General features: G+C 42.8%; 1 protein-coding gene across 2 annotated transcripts; it reads left to right on the top strand.

Moving 5' to 3' along the window:
• The first annotated feature begins 1,544 nt into the window (after positions 1–1,544).
• Positions 1,545–10,907, top strand: nobox (NOBOX oogenesis homeobox). Of its 2 annotated transcripts, XM_019874197.1 has the most exons (10): positions 1,545–1,628; positions 1,663–3,865; positions 5,029–5,555; positions 6,624–6,738; positions 6,836–6,942; positions 7,359–7,507; positions 7,581–7,708; positions 7,830–8,001; positions 9,075–9,373; positions 10,080–10,907. In XM_019874197.1, exons 2-10 carry the CDS (start codon positions 3,838–3,840, stop codon positions 10,472–10,474), a joined length of 1,920 nt encoding a protein of 639 aa, XP_019729756.1. In that variant the 5' UTR covers positions 1,545–1,628; positions 1,663–3,837; the 3' UTR covers positions 10,475–10,907. The 2 variants fall into 2 exon arrangements, with proteins under 2 accessions (XP_019729756.1, XP_019729755.1); XM_019874196.1 differs by lacking the exon at positions 1,545–1,628 and having other exon boundaries at positions 1,635–3,865.
• Positions 10,908–11,595: the final 688 nt, after the last annotated feature.

The raw sequence follows: 11,595 nt of genomic DNA, 5'->3' as shown, positions 1-11,595 counted from the left end.
GGGACTTGGAACTTTCTTTTCATTGAAAGTGTGGAAAAAGGGGACAAAAAAAACAACAAAGCAAAAATACTCTTAAAAAAACACATTTTTTTTCTATGTTTGTTATTAATATCTCTTGTTCTGGATGTGACAATATGATTATTTTGTAAGAAAAACATCAAAACTGAACACGTTTGGGTGTGACGGCGTCTAAAGAAAAAAAAAAGGTACCTTGGAGTTTTTAGTGAAAAGGCCAAAGGAGAGGAGAGAGGAGGCACGAGGCAGGGCAGGAAAAATCCTCGCCAAAAAGGAGGATCTGATTGGTCGCACAGAGCCTGAGGTCGAAAGGAAAGGTGTCGCCGGTGCCTTCCGTCCCTCTGCTCGCACGCACGCGCTCTCACACACATACACAGACACACACACACGCACACTCACTCACAGGTGGCTGTGACGACTCGCTCAGTGCTCGCCCAATCAGAACACGGCACGTCCAGCCTTCTCGTTGCTGTAGAAAGACTAGTGATGGATAGTAATAATCCATAACATATCCATCAATGTTTTGGCCTGGATGGTTGAATAATTCTAATAATAATAACAATGCTGTATTGATAATAATACTTAAACAAAGGTGTATTTAGCTGTTTAAAACAAACAAAAAAAGTTTATATGTAAATATTGTTTTACTTTTCTGGCATCACTAATCATCTGCCTGGGTTTTTTTTATATCTTTTTTTAATTTATCTGTTATTATTTTATATGAGCTGTGCTCTCATCACACACACACACACACACACACACACACACACACACACACACACACACTCACAAAACTTCTGATTTTTGTCCATTTTCACTTCTAGTCAAAGTATTCTTGTTCATTCTGACTTTCTATCCCAACATTTTGGACCATCGTCAGTACCTGTCCCCATATTTGTGTCTTTTGTCCCAATATTGTTTTTACTTCCAAATAGGACAATGACCTTGTGTCACAATATTTTTGTCCATTTTCACTTCCTGCAAGTACAAGTACAATGGACGTGTCCAGATACTTTTGTCCACTTCAACTTCCTGTCTGAATGCTTTTGTTCATTTTCATTCCTTTCCCGACATTTTTGTCCATCTCGACCTTGTCCGATTCAATTTCTCTAGATCCAAGAATCGGAGTACTTTTGCTAATTTTCTACTTCCTGTCCTGACATTTTACACGCACACACACAAACACACACACGCGCACACCTACGCACCCGTGTAATGCAATACTATCGATGAATCACATGGCTCGCCGTCAGCCCGTTTCTTATCAATTGGTTTTAGCCATCAGTTGCTGCGCGGCTTTGCAGCCGTGCCCCCCTTACCGTCAACGTTTGCATGACTTTCATTTACCTGCAGAGGAGAGGGAGGTGGGGCAGGTTTGGACTTGCGGGGTGGGTGGTGCTTTTTATCTTAGAGATTGTAACCACGTCAGTGCGACTGGACTCGTAGCTTCTTATACTCAGTACTGTAGATAAAAACAAAAACATGCATGGGAGTCAAAACTATATTAGTGCGTGTGTGTGAGGTGGTCGACTGTGTGTTAAACTCTTTTAGCAGTTCTCACGCTCTTCCACAGACAGGTGACATTTCGTTCACTGGTGTGTGTGTGTGTGTGTGTGTGTGTGTGAACAGCTCATTTGAAAATTATAGTTGTGTGTGTGTGTGTGTGTGTGGGAAAGAGTGATGTGTGAGATAGAAAGAACAGGTGTGTGTCAGTATAAAATGTTACCAAGACAAGTGTGTATGTGTGTGTGTGTGAGTGAAAGAGAGAGATGTGTGAGAGGTGTGTTTGCAAGAGAGAAAAATATTTGAGAACAGCATGACATTAAAATGTATGAGAGGTTTGTGTATAAGTGATGTTACAGCTAGAAAGAGAGATACCAGTGAGAGAAATGTGAGTGATGTGTGTCACAGGAAGAAGTGTGTGGGGAAGTAAGAGCGCTGCGAAGAGGTGACAGAGAGAAAACTATGTGTGAGAGTGAATGTATGAAATGTGTGTGAGAATTTCTTCCAGAGAGACGGATGTGTGCCAGAGAAAGAGAAGTGTCTCAGAGAAATTTGTGTAGAACATACAAATATGTGAGATGTCTGTGTGAGAGAGAAATATGTGTGTGTGAGAAAGATGGGTCTCATCTGAATCTGGTGTGTGTGTGTGTGCGTGTGCGTGTGTGTGTGTGCGTGCGTGTGTGCGTCTAAACCTGTCACTTGCATGTGTGCGTGTGTGAGAGCACCTCAATTGAACCCGCCACTTCCAAGTGTGTGTGTGTGTGCGCGCGCGCGCGCAGACCTCAACCGAACTTGCAACTGCGGGTGCGTGTATTTCACAGTTCAACATAGCGTGCACTGAGTGTGTGCACGTGTGTTTGCTTACTCACAACCGAATGTCTCTCTCACGCACACACGCGCATATGGCGAGCGTGTCCGTCCACACGCCGCTTCCGCACAGGCAGGAGTGACGTGAACACGTGTTGTCTTTTCTAAAGTGACTCTTGTCTCAAAGTGTGTGAGTGTTTGTGGCCCAGCTTGTGCGCGGGCGTAGTGCGCGTGAGGCCGAAGGAGGCGGACACGACTTCTACGTTTTGCTGTTCTCTCATTCCTGTTTTTATACATTTGCATTTTTTTAAGGCTGAGTTCTTCGTGTCATTTGGCTGCGTGAGTGTGCGAGGGGGGCCCAACCTCCGCGTGCGTCACTGTCGCCCTGTCACTAATCTGCCTCTCTGTTCCAAATAAAAGACCTGATTGGCTAAAAAAAACAAACTCTTGTCTCTCGATTTACTTTATTTACACAGAGATCCCCGTGAAACAAGACACCCCAGTGATCACGTGACATCAATTTTGATGTTGAAAATTGGATTTTGATGTTGAATTGACATCAAAATCCCACTGGCACTTTTAGCTTCTTGTCCCAGTATTTTGGATCAATTTCTAATTCCTGCAAGTGTGGCGGCCTCTTGGTCCAGTGCTTTCGTCAAATTTCATTCCCTGTAACTTTCATTTTTGTGCATTTTTACTTCGTCCTGATACATTTGGCTAGTTTCACTTCCTGTTGACGTGACAGCCACTCGTCCCAATACTTTTGTTCAGTTAAAACACTTTTTGTACATTTCTACTCCCTCCTCCAATATTTTGTTCATTTCCACTTCCTGTCTCAATATTTTGGTCCATTTTCACCTCCTGTAGTTGTGATGGCCACCAAGACAAATCCCCGTTTTCACTTTTTGCCTCAATATTTTTTGACCATTCTTTCTTGCTATTCCAATATTATTTCGTCACCGTGTGGAATTCAAGCTCATCTCCAGCTGCCGTTTACAAACCACAGACAAATATAACCGGTGGTCATTTCTCAGATACGTGGCATCACTTCAAATATGTATCAGCATACTATTGAATTCGGAGTGATGTTACAAAAATGCATGGGAGCAGATAACCGTAAGCACCCCATCTGGTGGCCGACAGGAAGACCCGCAGTTAAATCAACGCCTCATTAGGGAGTAATTGTGACAAGACGTGCGTTGTGATGTTTGGCTTGCAATTAACAGCAACGTCGCAGCGCATTTAGTAAACATTATTAAGCTAAATCAACATTTGACATAAATTTGTCCTAAATGTTCCGCTTTTGTGGCTTATTTTAAAGAAATCAAAACAGGTTGTACCTGGTGTTCATCAACTCTGCTGCTTCTCCCTCGCTGATTGGCTGCCACGCCCGTCACGTGACTTGTATCAGGCATCATCAATCAAGCAACCAATCATTCAATCCTACCCGCGACTGGTCTCGTCTAGTCCTGCGGAGACGGCTTAATTGCTCTTTAGCGCTTCCGTGAAGACATGGAGGAAGACTTAAGCCATACATCTGGTAAATTCGCCTTTTGAGTTGTCACTTATTAGTTAATTTATTAGCATTATTAGCTCAGTCCTCTCTCATTGGCTAGCGAATTACTTCGACTTGCACCGTAATTTCTTTCACACTTCGTTCAAAGAGAAAGAAAGAAAGAAAAAGTTTTGAATTAATTTCCTCGCGAGGCTCCAGGGCCCCGAGTGGACGGTTTGAAGCAGCCCAAAAGTATCTCATTAACTCTGGCGACCTTGTAGTAAGAGTCGAGGGTGCCACACGGTGCAAGTTAGCTGGCCCGAGCTAATAATTAACAGTCAGGTGGACACCGGGGACACAAATTAATGAAGTCCTTGTACTTTAATTGCTTTCTTCTTATATATTTAGAAATATTGGATCAGCTTTTAGTCAACATGTCCCATAAAGTTCACGAAATGTTCTCGTAACTTTATTTCGCAGTTAGTGTGGCCTAAAGGCGAATAGAAAAGTTATGGAAACATAGCAAGTTTGACGTAAAGGTAAATTAATACATTTAGAAAAGGATAACATTTTGTCTGTTAGAAAGCAGTGAATGTTCGATATACTGTACTTCGAAGCCTAATAAAATACGATTAATCCACAGCCTTTTATAATTTTGTTTTTTAGGCAACTCATATCATATGGGTTCTCAACGCAGTTTTCACCGGACGAAAACTCTACGTGACTAATAACACCGCAATTTAAAAATAATAATAGTAATTGGGACAAAATCGGTATGAATTTTCGCGTACTAATGAAGATGAGACGAAAAAAAATTTTTTTAAAGTAATTATACACATTTCTGTTGTGTACTTTTGTTTTTGTATTTTTCAAATTGAAAAAAATGAAAAGTTTTATTCCTGCTTTTAATTTTGATGTATTAATGTGAATAAAATTTTTTTTTGAATAAAAGGAAAGTGTTAACTCTATACAAAGTAAGTCATGGTTATTTTATTTATAGTTATAATAATGATTCAATTATTTCATAAATCAATAAATTAAATGAATAAAAACTGTTCTAAAATGAATACATTGTTTTTTAAATTTTTTGTTTGTTTTTTGTTTTTTTAATTTTGATGAATTAATGTGAATAAAATATTAATGATTGATGATGATAACGATGATGCTTGGTGGGGCGGATGTCCTTCCCCTTCACTTGTTCATTCCAGGCTGTCAGAGTCTCTTCTGTGAGGAGCTGGGAATTGAAGACAGTCAAGAGAGGAAGGAGACAAGTGAAGCAGAGGAGGTAAAGGATGATGAAGATGGAGAGAAGGAAGATGAAGCAAGTCAGGGAGCACCACAGGAAGAGGAGGATACCAAAAAAGTAAATAAAGCAGACCATGGAGGTTTCCAGCAGAAGAATAGAAAAAGGACTCGAACCAAGAAGACCACCGAACACCGAGAGAACATAAAAGAAGAGAAAGATGTCGTCGAGGACAAACCCGAAGCGGTGCTGATGAGCCCCGAGGCGAATTCGGCTCTGACGGAGCCCCCCGTTGGACTCATAACCACCCGCGACCTGTCCGAGCCTGTCTACCTTGGCTGCGATGGTTCAGATCTTGACGGACCCCCTGCTCCTGTACCCATGGTGCAATTGTCTCAGAACCCCGGCCCTGTTCAACTTGCCCCGACCAAGAGGTCACCCGGCCACTCTTTACCGCAGACTATGTCCCAACAAGCCCTGGAACCACTAGAGGTGACCAATAACAGATTTACACCTTCAACTTTATCACAGATGGAAGTCATACCCCAAAAGACGCAGTCTCCCATCTTGGTTCCAAGCAGCTATTTTAGGATATCATTTTGCCCATTTCCAGGCGTCCTTCAAAGACAACCTAGTCCAAAAATACAGGCACCAAAGCCAGTTTACTTTAGCAACATGCAATTTGGTAGCCATGTTGATCATGAGTAGACCCACTAATAAAATATCAAGAAGCCATGCCTGGAAAGACTCTGGAAATCTGCCGTTTTGTTATGATGCAGACAATTTACGGTCGTTTGTGAATTTCCAGTGGTCAATCAAAGACATACTTCTTTGAAAATACTGAGCCTGAAACCAGTTTTGCTTAGCCACATGAAATTTGATTGGGACATCTATCATAAGTAGACCCAAGAAAAAGTCTCCAGAAGCCATGACCAATACGACGCAGAAATATGTCATTTTGGCTCAAAGTGGCTGTTTTGGTCTTATTTTCAATGTCGATTCAACCTCCAAAGCCAGTTGAACTTGGCAACATGAAATTTGTTAGGCATGATTGTCATGAGCAGACTGACAGTGTGAACCATACCTGAAACGACTCAAGGTGTCAACCATTTGGTTTAAAGTGATCATTTTGGCTGTTTCAAGGCTTCCTTCATGCGGTTCGAAAATTGAACCCCCAGAAATCAGCATGACATTTGGTCTATCATGAGTTCACCCACAAAAAAATTCTCAAAAAGGCATGCTCAAAACCGGTAGTCTGCCATTTTGTGTACTGTAGTTACAGCCATTTTAGGGCCATTTGGCCTTTTCCAGTGGTTCTTCAGACAAACTAGTTAGGCAATATATCCCCTGAAACCATTTTCCTTTGGTAACGTGAAATTTGTTAAGCGTGTCCATCATAAGTAGACACGCAAAAAAAGTCTCAAGAAGTCTGCTATTTTAGCTCAAATAGGCCATTTTAGTATCATCATTTTGTCAATTTCCAAGAGTCCTTCAAAGATGTCCAATTTTTCCATTCTTGTGATATTACATGCCACTGGTCGCCGCTGTTGTCTGTGTCAGATGGCGATAACTCGGGTGTACTCCACCCGACACTCCATCCACTACAGCACCCGAGGTCACACAGAGAGCTGCCTGGTGGCACCTAAGAAGAAGACGAGGACGTTTTATAGCACCGGTGAGGCTCGCGTCATCTCTAGCGTTCATTCCTGTTTGGATTTGTCCTTATGGCCCATTTGTGTGTAGTTTATTTTTCTCTTTTGTATGGCGTCTAGATAAGTTGGAGCGCTTGGAGGCCTTGTTCCAGCGAGACCATTACCCCGATGCAGAGAAGAGGAAAGTTATCGCTGCATCAGTTGGCGTCACACCCCAGAGGATTATGGTCTGGCTCCCGCCTTCAATTCAGTACTACGCTAAAAGTGTCTTCACATAGAATCATTCCCAATTATACAATATTGAGCCTGTAGGGACGTACGAGTTTCTCGTCCTGTCCAACTCTGGTGTGATTCAGTTCCGTTCTTTTCATTTCCTTGTCTGCCCATGGCCAGTCCAATCCAGCTCTATTTTCACACCGAATGCCGTTGTTGTCTTGTCTGCCGCTCTTTTCCTTGTCTTGCGTCGTCCGGTCCTGCATGCGTCTGTTTCGATCATGTCTGGGCAAGATCTTCTTTTGTCGGGTCACGTTTCATACATTTCAAGCAGAAGTCTTCTTGTGACTCTTTCAAAGGGGAAAAAAATTAACAACGTATTATTTATTTCTTGTGGGCGACTGTCTGTGCGTTCTTGTTTTTTTGTCAGGTGTGGTTTCAGAACCGCCGAGCCAAGTGGCGCAAAGCGGAGCGCTTGGTTTCGTGTAAATACGAACAGCACCAGAGCAGGGCCAGGTGGAGCCCTACTCACCCCCAGGTCCATCTCGCGTTGCCCAACATGCCCGCCGCTGCCAGCAGGTGAACAGACGTGGAGCATATTTTCATGAACAAGGACTGCACTTCACTTAATGACCTCACAAGTGCTTTTCAGTAATGTGGGACTTGTGTTCTCTGGACACGTCGGCGCCATGATACCACCGCTTGAGCCTGTGCCACCTTTCTCGACAATGTCCACACACAGCCTGCCCTCCTGCAGCCAAATGCTGCTTACCAGTCCAGGTTTTCATTCTCCTGCGGGCTAGATTGTTCAAAGCTGTTCAGGGCTTGCATGCGGAGGTCTTAGAACGAGCCACGAATTGGCTCTCATGTCGCCTTTTAATCTGCGCCTTTCATCTCCAAGGTCAATCCAGAGTGAGTGAGCAGCCCAATTTCCAGCCCCGCCCCATGCAAAGCCCTCCCCCCCTGAGGCGAGCCAGCCTCCCCCTCCTCTCCTACAACCTCAACACGCCGACGCCGACACCGCCTCTCTTCATGGACGACCGAGACAGCCACCCCCTGCAGACAGATGCCAGGTCAGCGGAATGCACACAGCCTCATGCGTAAAAGGCCACACTCGCTGGACACTCCATTAGGGACACCTGAGCCATTTGATCGCTGTTTTTAAAAAAAAAAAATTAAAAAAAAAAGGGAAGAGCCCGCTTCTCTGGTGTTGCTTTAAATCTTTGAGTAAAGTGAACAGCTTTGGTTTTTCCTGTAAATTACTGACAAGAAATGCCAACAATTCCGACTACACAAATTATTATTTCGAGAATTTTTGGCGGACAAATGAACAGTGGGAAAAATATCAAAGAGCTGTCGTTATAATATTTCGGTGTGTGTTTTTCTAAATTGTAGAGAAAAAAAAATTAGTAAAAAAATATACATTTTAGATATTGTGACAGTGTGTTTGTAAAAGATTTTTGAACCAAACTTTGAACAAATGTGAAACAAAGTGAATGTGACATTTTTAAATTACACTTGTAATTCTTCTCTGACAGTGTTAATCATAAGCAAGCCTGAATGATGATAATTCATATTTATGTTGGACACTGAGTTATGTTCAAGTTTATTTTTAAAAAGTTATTTAATCGCTATCAAAATGTATCTTAAAATATCAATTTGACCAAATACTAATATATAAAAAACCAATAATATTTTTTAAAAATAGATAATTAAAAAAGTTAATTTTGTATTACAAAACAAAAAATTAACAAAGATTAAAGAAAAGATGCAAATTTTGCAAAACTACCCTCAAATATGGATTAAATTATTTAAAAAAAACTAAAATACAATACTATACTCATATGGTAACATTGGTGAGAAACTTTTTCAGTTGTTAAATAAAAAAAAAATTCTACAACTGAATGTGGAAATACAATGACATGATATAAAAATATAAATGTTTTAATCTGATCCGTCTTCAGTCAAAACCAAGCATTGATGATAATAATAAACTGTTGCTTTAATTAAAAAAAAAAGTGGAAATGTTAATAGGGTGACAAACAAAAACATCATATTGTCTTTTGCAAAGATGATTTCCCACTGAATATTTATCGATGATGTTTTGGACTGAATCAATGAATTTGCTGCATGCTCTTCTTGTCAGCTCTCTGTTCGACTTTGGCGACAAGCTGGACTATCTCGCGCCGGGCCATCAGAGCAACCCTCAGCTGTCCTTCCAGCTGCAGACTTCGTACCCGCCTGGACAGTCGCAGCCGCTTCAGACCTCCTCGTCCCTGCCCCCTCGCATGCCCTTTCCTACCCCCTCCCCCTACCTTACCCCCAACCCGGACACCATCTCCACTTCCTACTTCCTCTTTGGCCATGCGGGTAACTCCACCGCGGGCCACAACTACGTGCAGTCGCAGGGCGGGGGCCCGATTCTGCTGCAGCCCCCCAACCACGGTGAGTGTCTCGCGGTAACTCGGTTTGTTCTCATATTCACATTTTTGGGGGGAACGTCATCAACGGTATTCACTGAAAATCTTAATTAGCTGTTTTTGTGCTCAAGCTGAAGCGCTAAAATGCTGGGACTCTTGTTACGTTAATTTGATCGGTAGTGTTGAGAGTGATTGTGCTGGGAGGGAATATTACAAACTCGCCTTTAATTTATGAGTACAGTTGTGTCACATGGGTGCGCGATTGTGTACATGCTTAATGTGTGGCGCTGATGCTTTTTGATCCTCTTGACCTAAAGTGCTTTGCCACCATCTTGTGGCATCTTTATTAAACTACTGGGTGCAGATGTTTACTGTTCGCAGCAGGGTTGGTTCCCTGTCACCGTATTTCAAACGTACCGACTATGATTCCTTGCACCCATTCTGGCAAAACAGTTTAACCGGGAGAGCACCTTTTACAAAAATGGCCTTGTTCAGGCCTTTTTCCTGTTTTCCTGTACAAACGGAAGTAGAGTTCATAATTGTCCACATTCAGAGGCGGTAGGAGAGCCATATCAGAGGCGGGACGTGGCAGGGGTATGATGTTTTCACACTCATTTCTCCCACCCTGTTGTTTTGCCAGCATTTGTTTTTTTCACGGAATGCGGGGATAAATGGAACAAGTCGTGGGGGACTAAAGTCTACCCGGCAATTTCCCCCGTGTTTGCGTGCAGGTGGCATGGCGTCCTACCAGTCGTACCCTTGGCCGAACATGTACGCCCAACCTAGCGTTCGTCAGCTCGCTCCCAATTACACCGCCGGATTCGCCGGCGCTCGGGACCTCCAGATCCCGTCGACCTCGGGTAACATGCCCCAGTGCTTCCCATGCGCACACGGGCACGGCGGCCCCATCATCCTCCCGCCCGTGTCCACCCTCCAACCATCCCGCCTCAGGGCCGAGAGCGGGATGGGGGCCAAGGGGATGGCGGTGGCACCTCTGTTCCCCTCGCAGGCCAGCCCCGGCTCCCCTCGCAGCGCTGCGGCACCATCTTGTGACAAGGTTGAGAATGACAGCCCACGAGCGATTCACAGCCACTTCCAGTGTGACTTCTCTCCCATTCAGTTTTGAAAACGCGTTTGTGTGTTCTATATAATCAATCGTTGTAATATATACATATACATAATTATGTTTGGTCGAGACGCGTTTCGCAAGGTTGCAATAAATGGGTGTTGTTCACTTTAGATTCGTTTCAATCAAGCCTGGGATTGATGGGTCGGGCCTTCAGTGGGAATTTACCTGAAGCGTCACAAATGCTGCACATATTTTCTCATGGGATATTTCTCATAAATTTAACACGGCTCTCAAAGGACTTGGTTTAAAAACTAAAATGGGTCCTCCTGCAGATGTCCGCCGGTAGAGGGTGCTATTTCTTTCCATTTTGGACTGTTTGACTGTGGTGGAACTCCGGCAAACCTTCGTGGTCCACATTTTCTTTGATGATCATTTAAACAGAAAAGGAAGAGGTAAATATTTATTTTCTAATATCGCAACAGTATATTCTATTTCTTTAGTCATAATTAATGGAATTATAATCAATTCTTTAATCAAATAAGTTGATATCCATCATGGTTAGGTGTGTGTGTGATGATGACTGAAATTTCTTTCCTCTCAACCTCTCAATTTGTTCGTGTGTGTGTATATATAGTCCCACATAAATTGTGACATAACAGCAAAAATGGCAAATTATAAAGAATTTCACCAAAGTTTTCACAAGTGGGTAAACAACAGAACCTTCTGTGATGCCACTCTCGTATTAGCCCTGCCAGTTTTGAAATAAGTAATCATTAGTTTCCTACAAAAAATACAAATCAGATACAGAGATATAGATGTATAATGACAAAAATGCCTATTTAGATATGTAAAATGTTTTAATCTATGTAAAAAACACTGCATTTCTGTGGCTTTGGATGCAGTCAACTTCGGTGCCGGACTTTGAATGAAGCGCCCTCTTTTCCATTTTTTGATTTCCCGTTTGCTGGCTGCCTGCCTTGTTGCTGTTGGCGGCAGAGACACTTCACTGTGTGTGCGTGCGTGTGTGTGAGTGAGTGAGTGAGAGAGAGACTAAGAACGATTGTGTGAAATTATGAGAGTGTGTGAGTGTATCCCTATTTGAGTGTGTGTGAGAGAATGCCCGTGAGAGAATGTCATCCATCCATCTTCCGATCCGCTTATCCTCACAAGGGTCACGG

This window comes from Hippocampus comes, unplaced genomic scaffold (genome assembly GCF_001891065.2).
Source record: "Hippocampus comes isolate QL1 unplaced genomic scaffold, H_comes_QL1_v1.1 scaffold166, whole genome shotgun sequence".
Classification (NCBI taxonomy): Eukaryota; Metazoa; Chordata; class Actinopteri; order Syngnathiformes; family Syngnathidae; genus Hippocampus; species Hippocampus comes.
This window is presented reverse-complemented; position numbering and strand designations above follow the sequence as displayed.

Coding starts and splice junctions, on each gene's coding strand:
- nobox (XM_019874197.1), top strand. CDS start 3,838: ATGGAGGAAGACTTAAGCCATACATCTG. Junction 3,866..5,028: donor AGACTTAAGCCATACATCTG/GTAAATTCGCCT, acceptor TGTTCATTCCAG/GCTGTCAGAGTCTCTTCTGT. Junction 7,709..7,829: donor AATGCTGCTTACCAGTCCAG/GTTTTCATTCTC, acceptor TTCATCTCCAAG/GTCAATCCAGAGTGAGTGAG.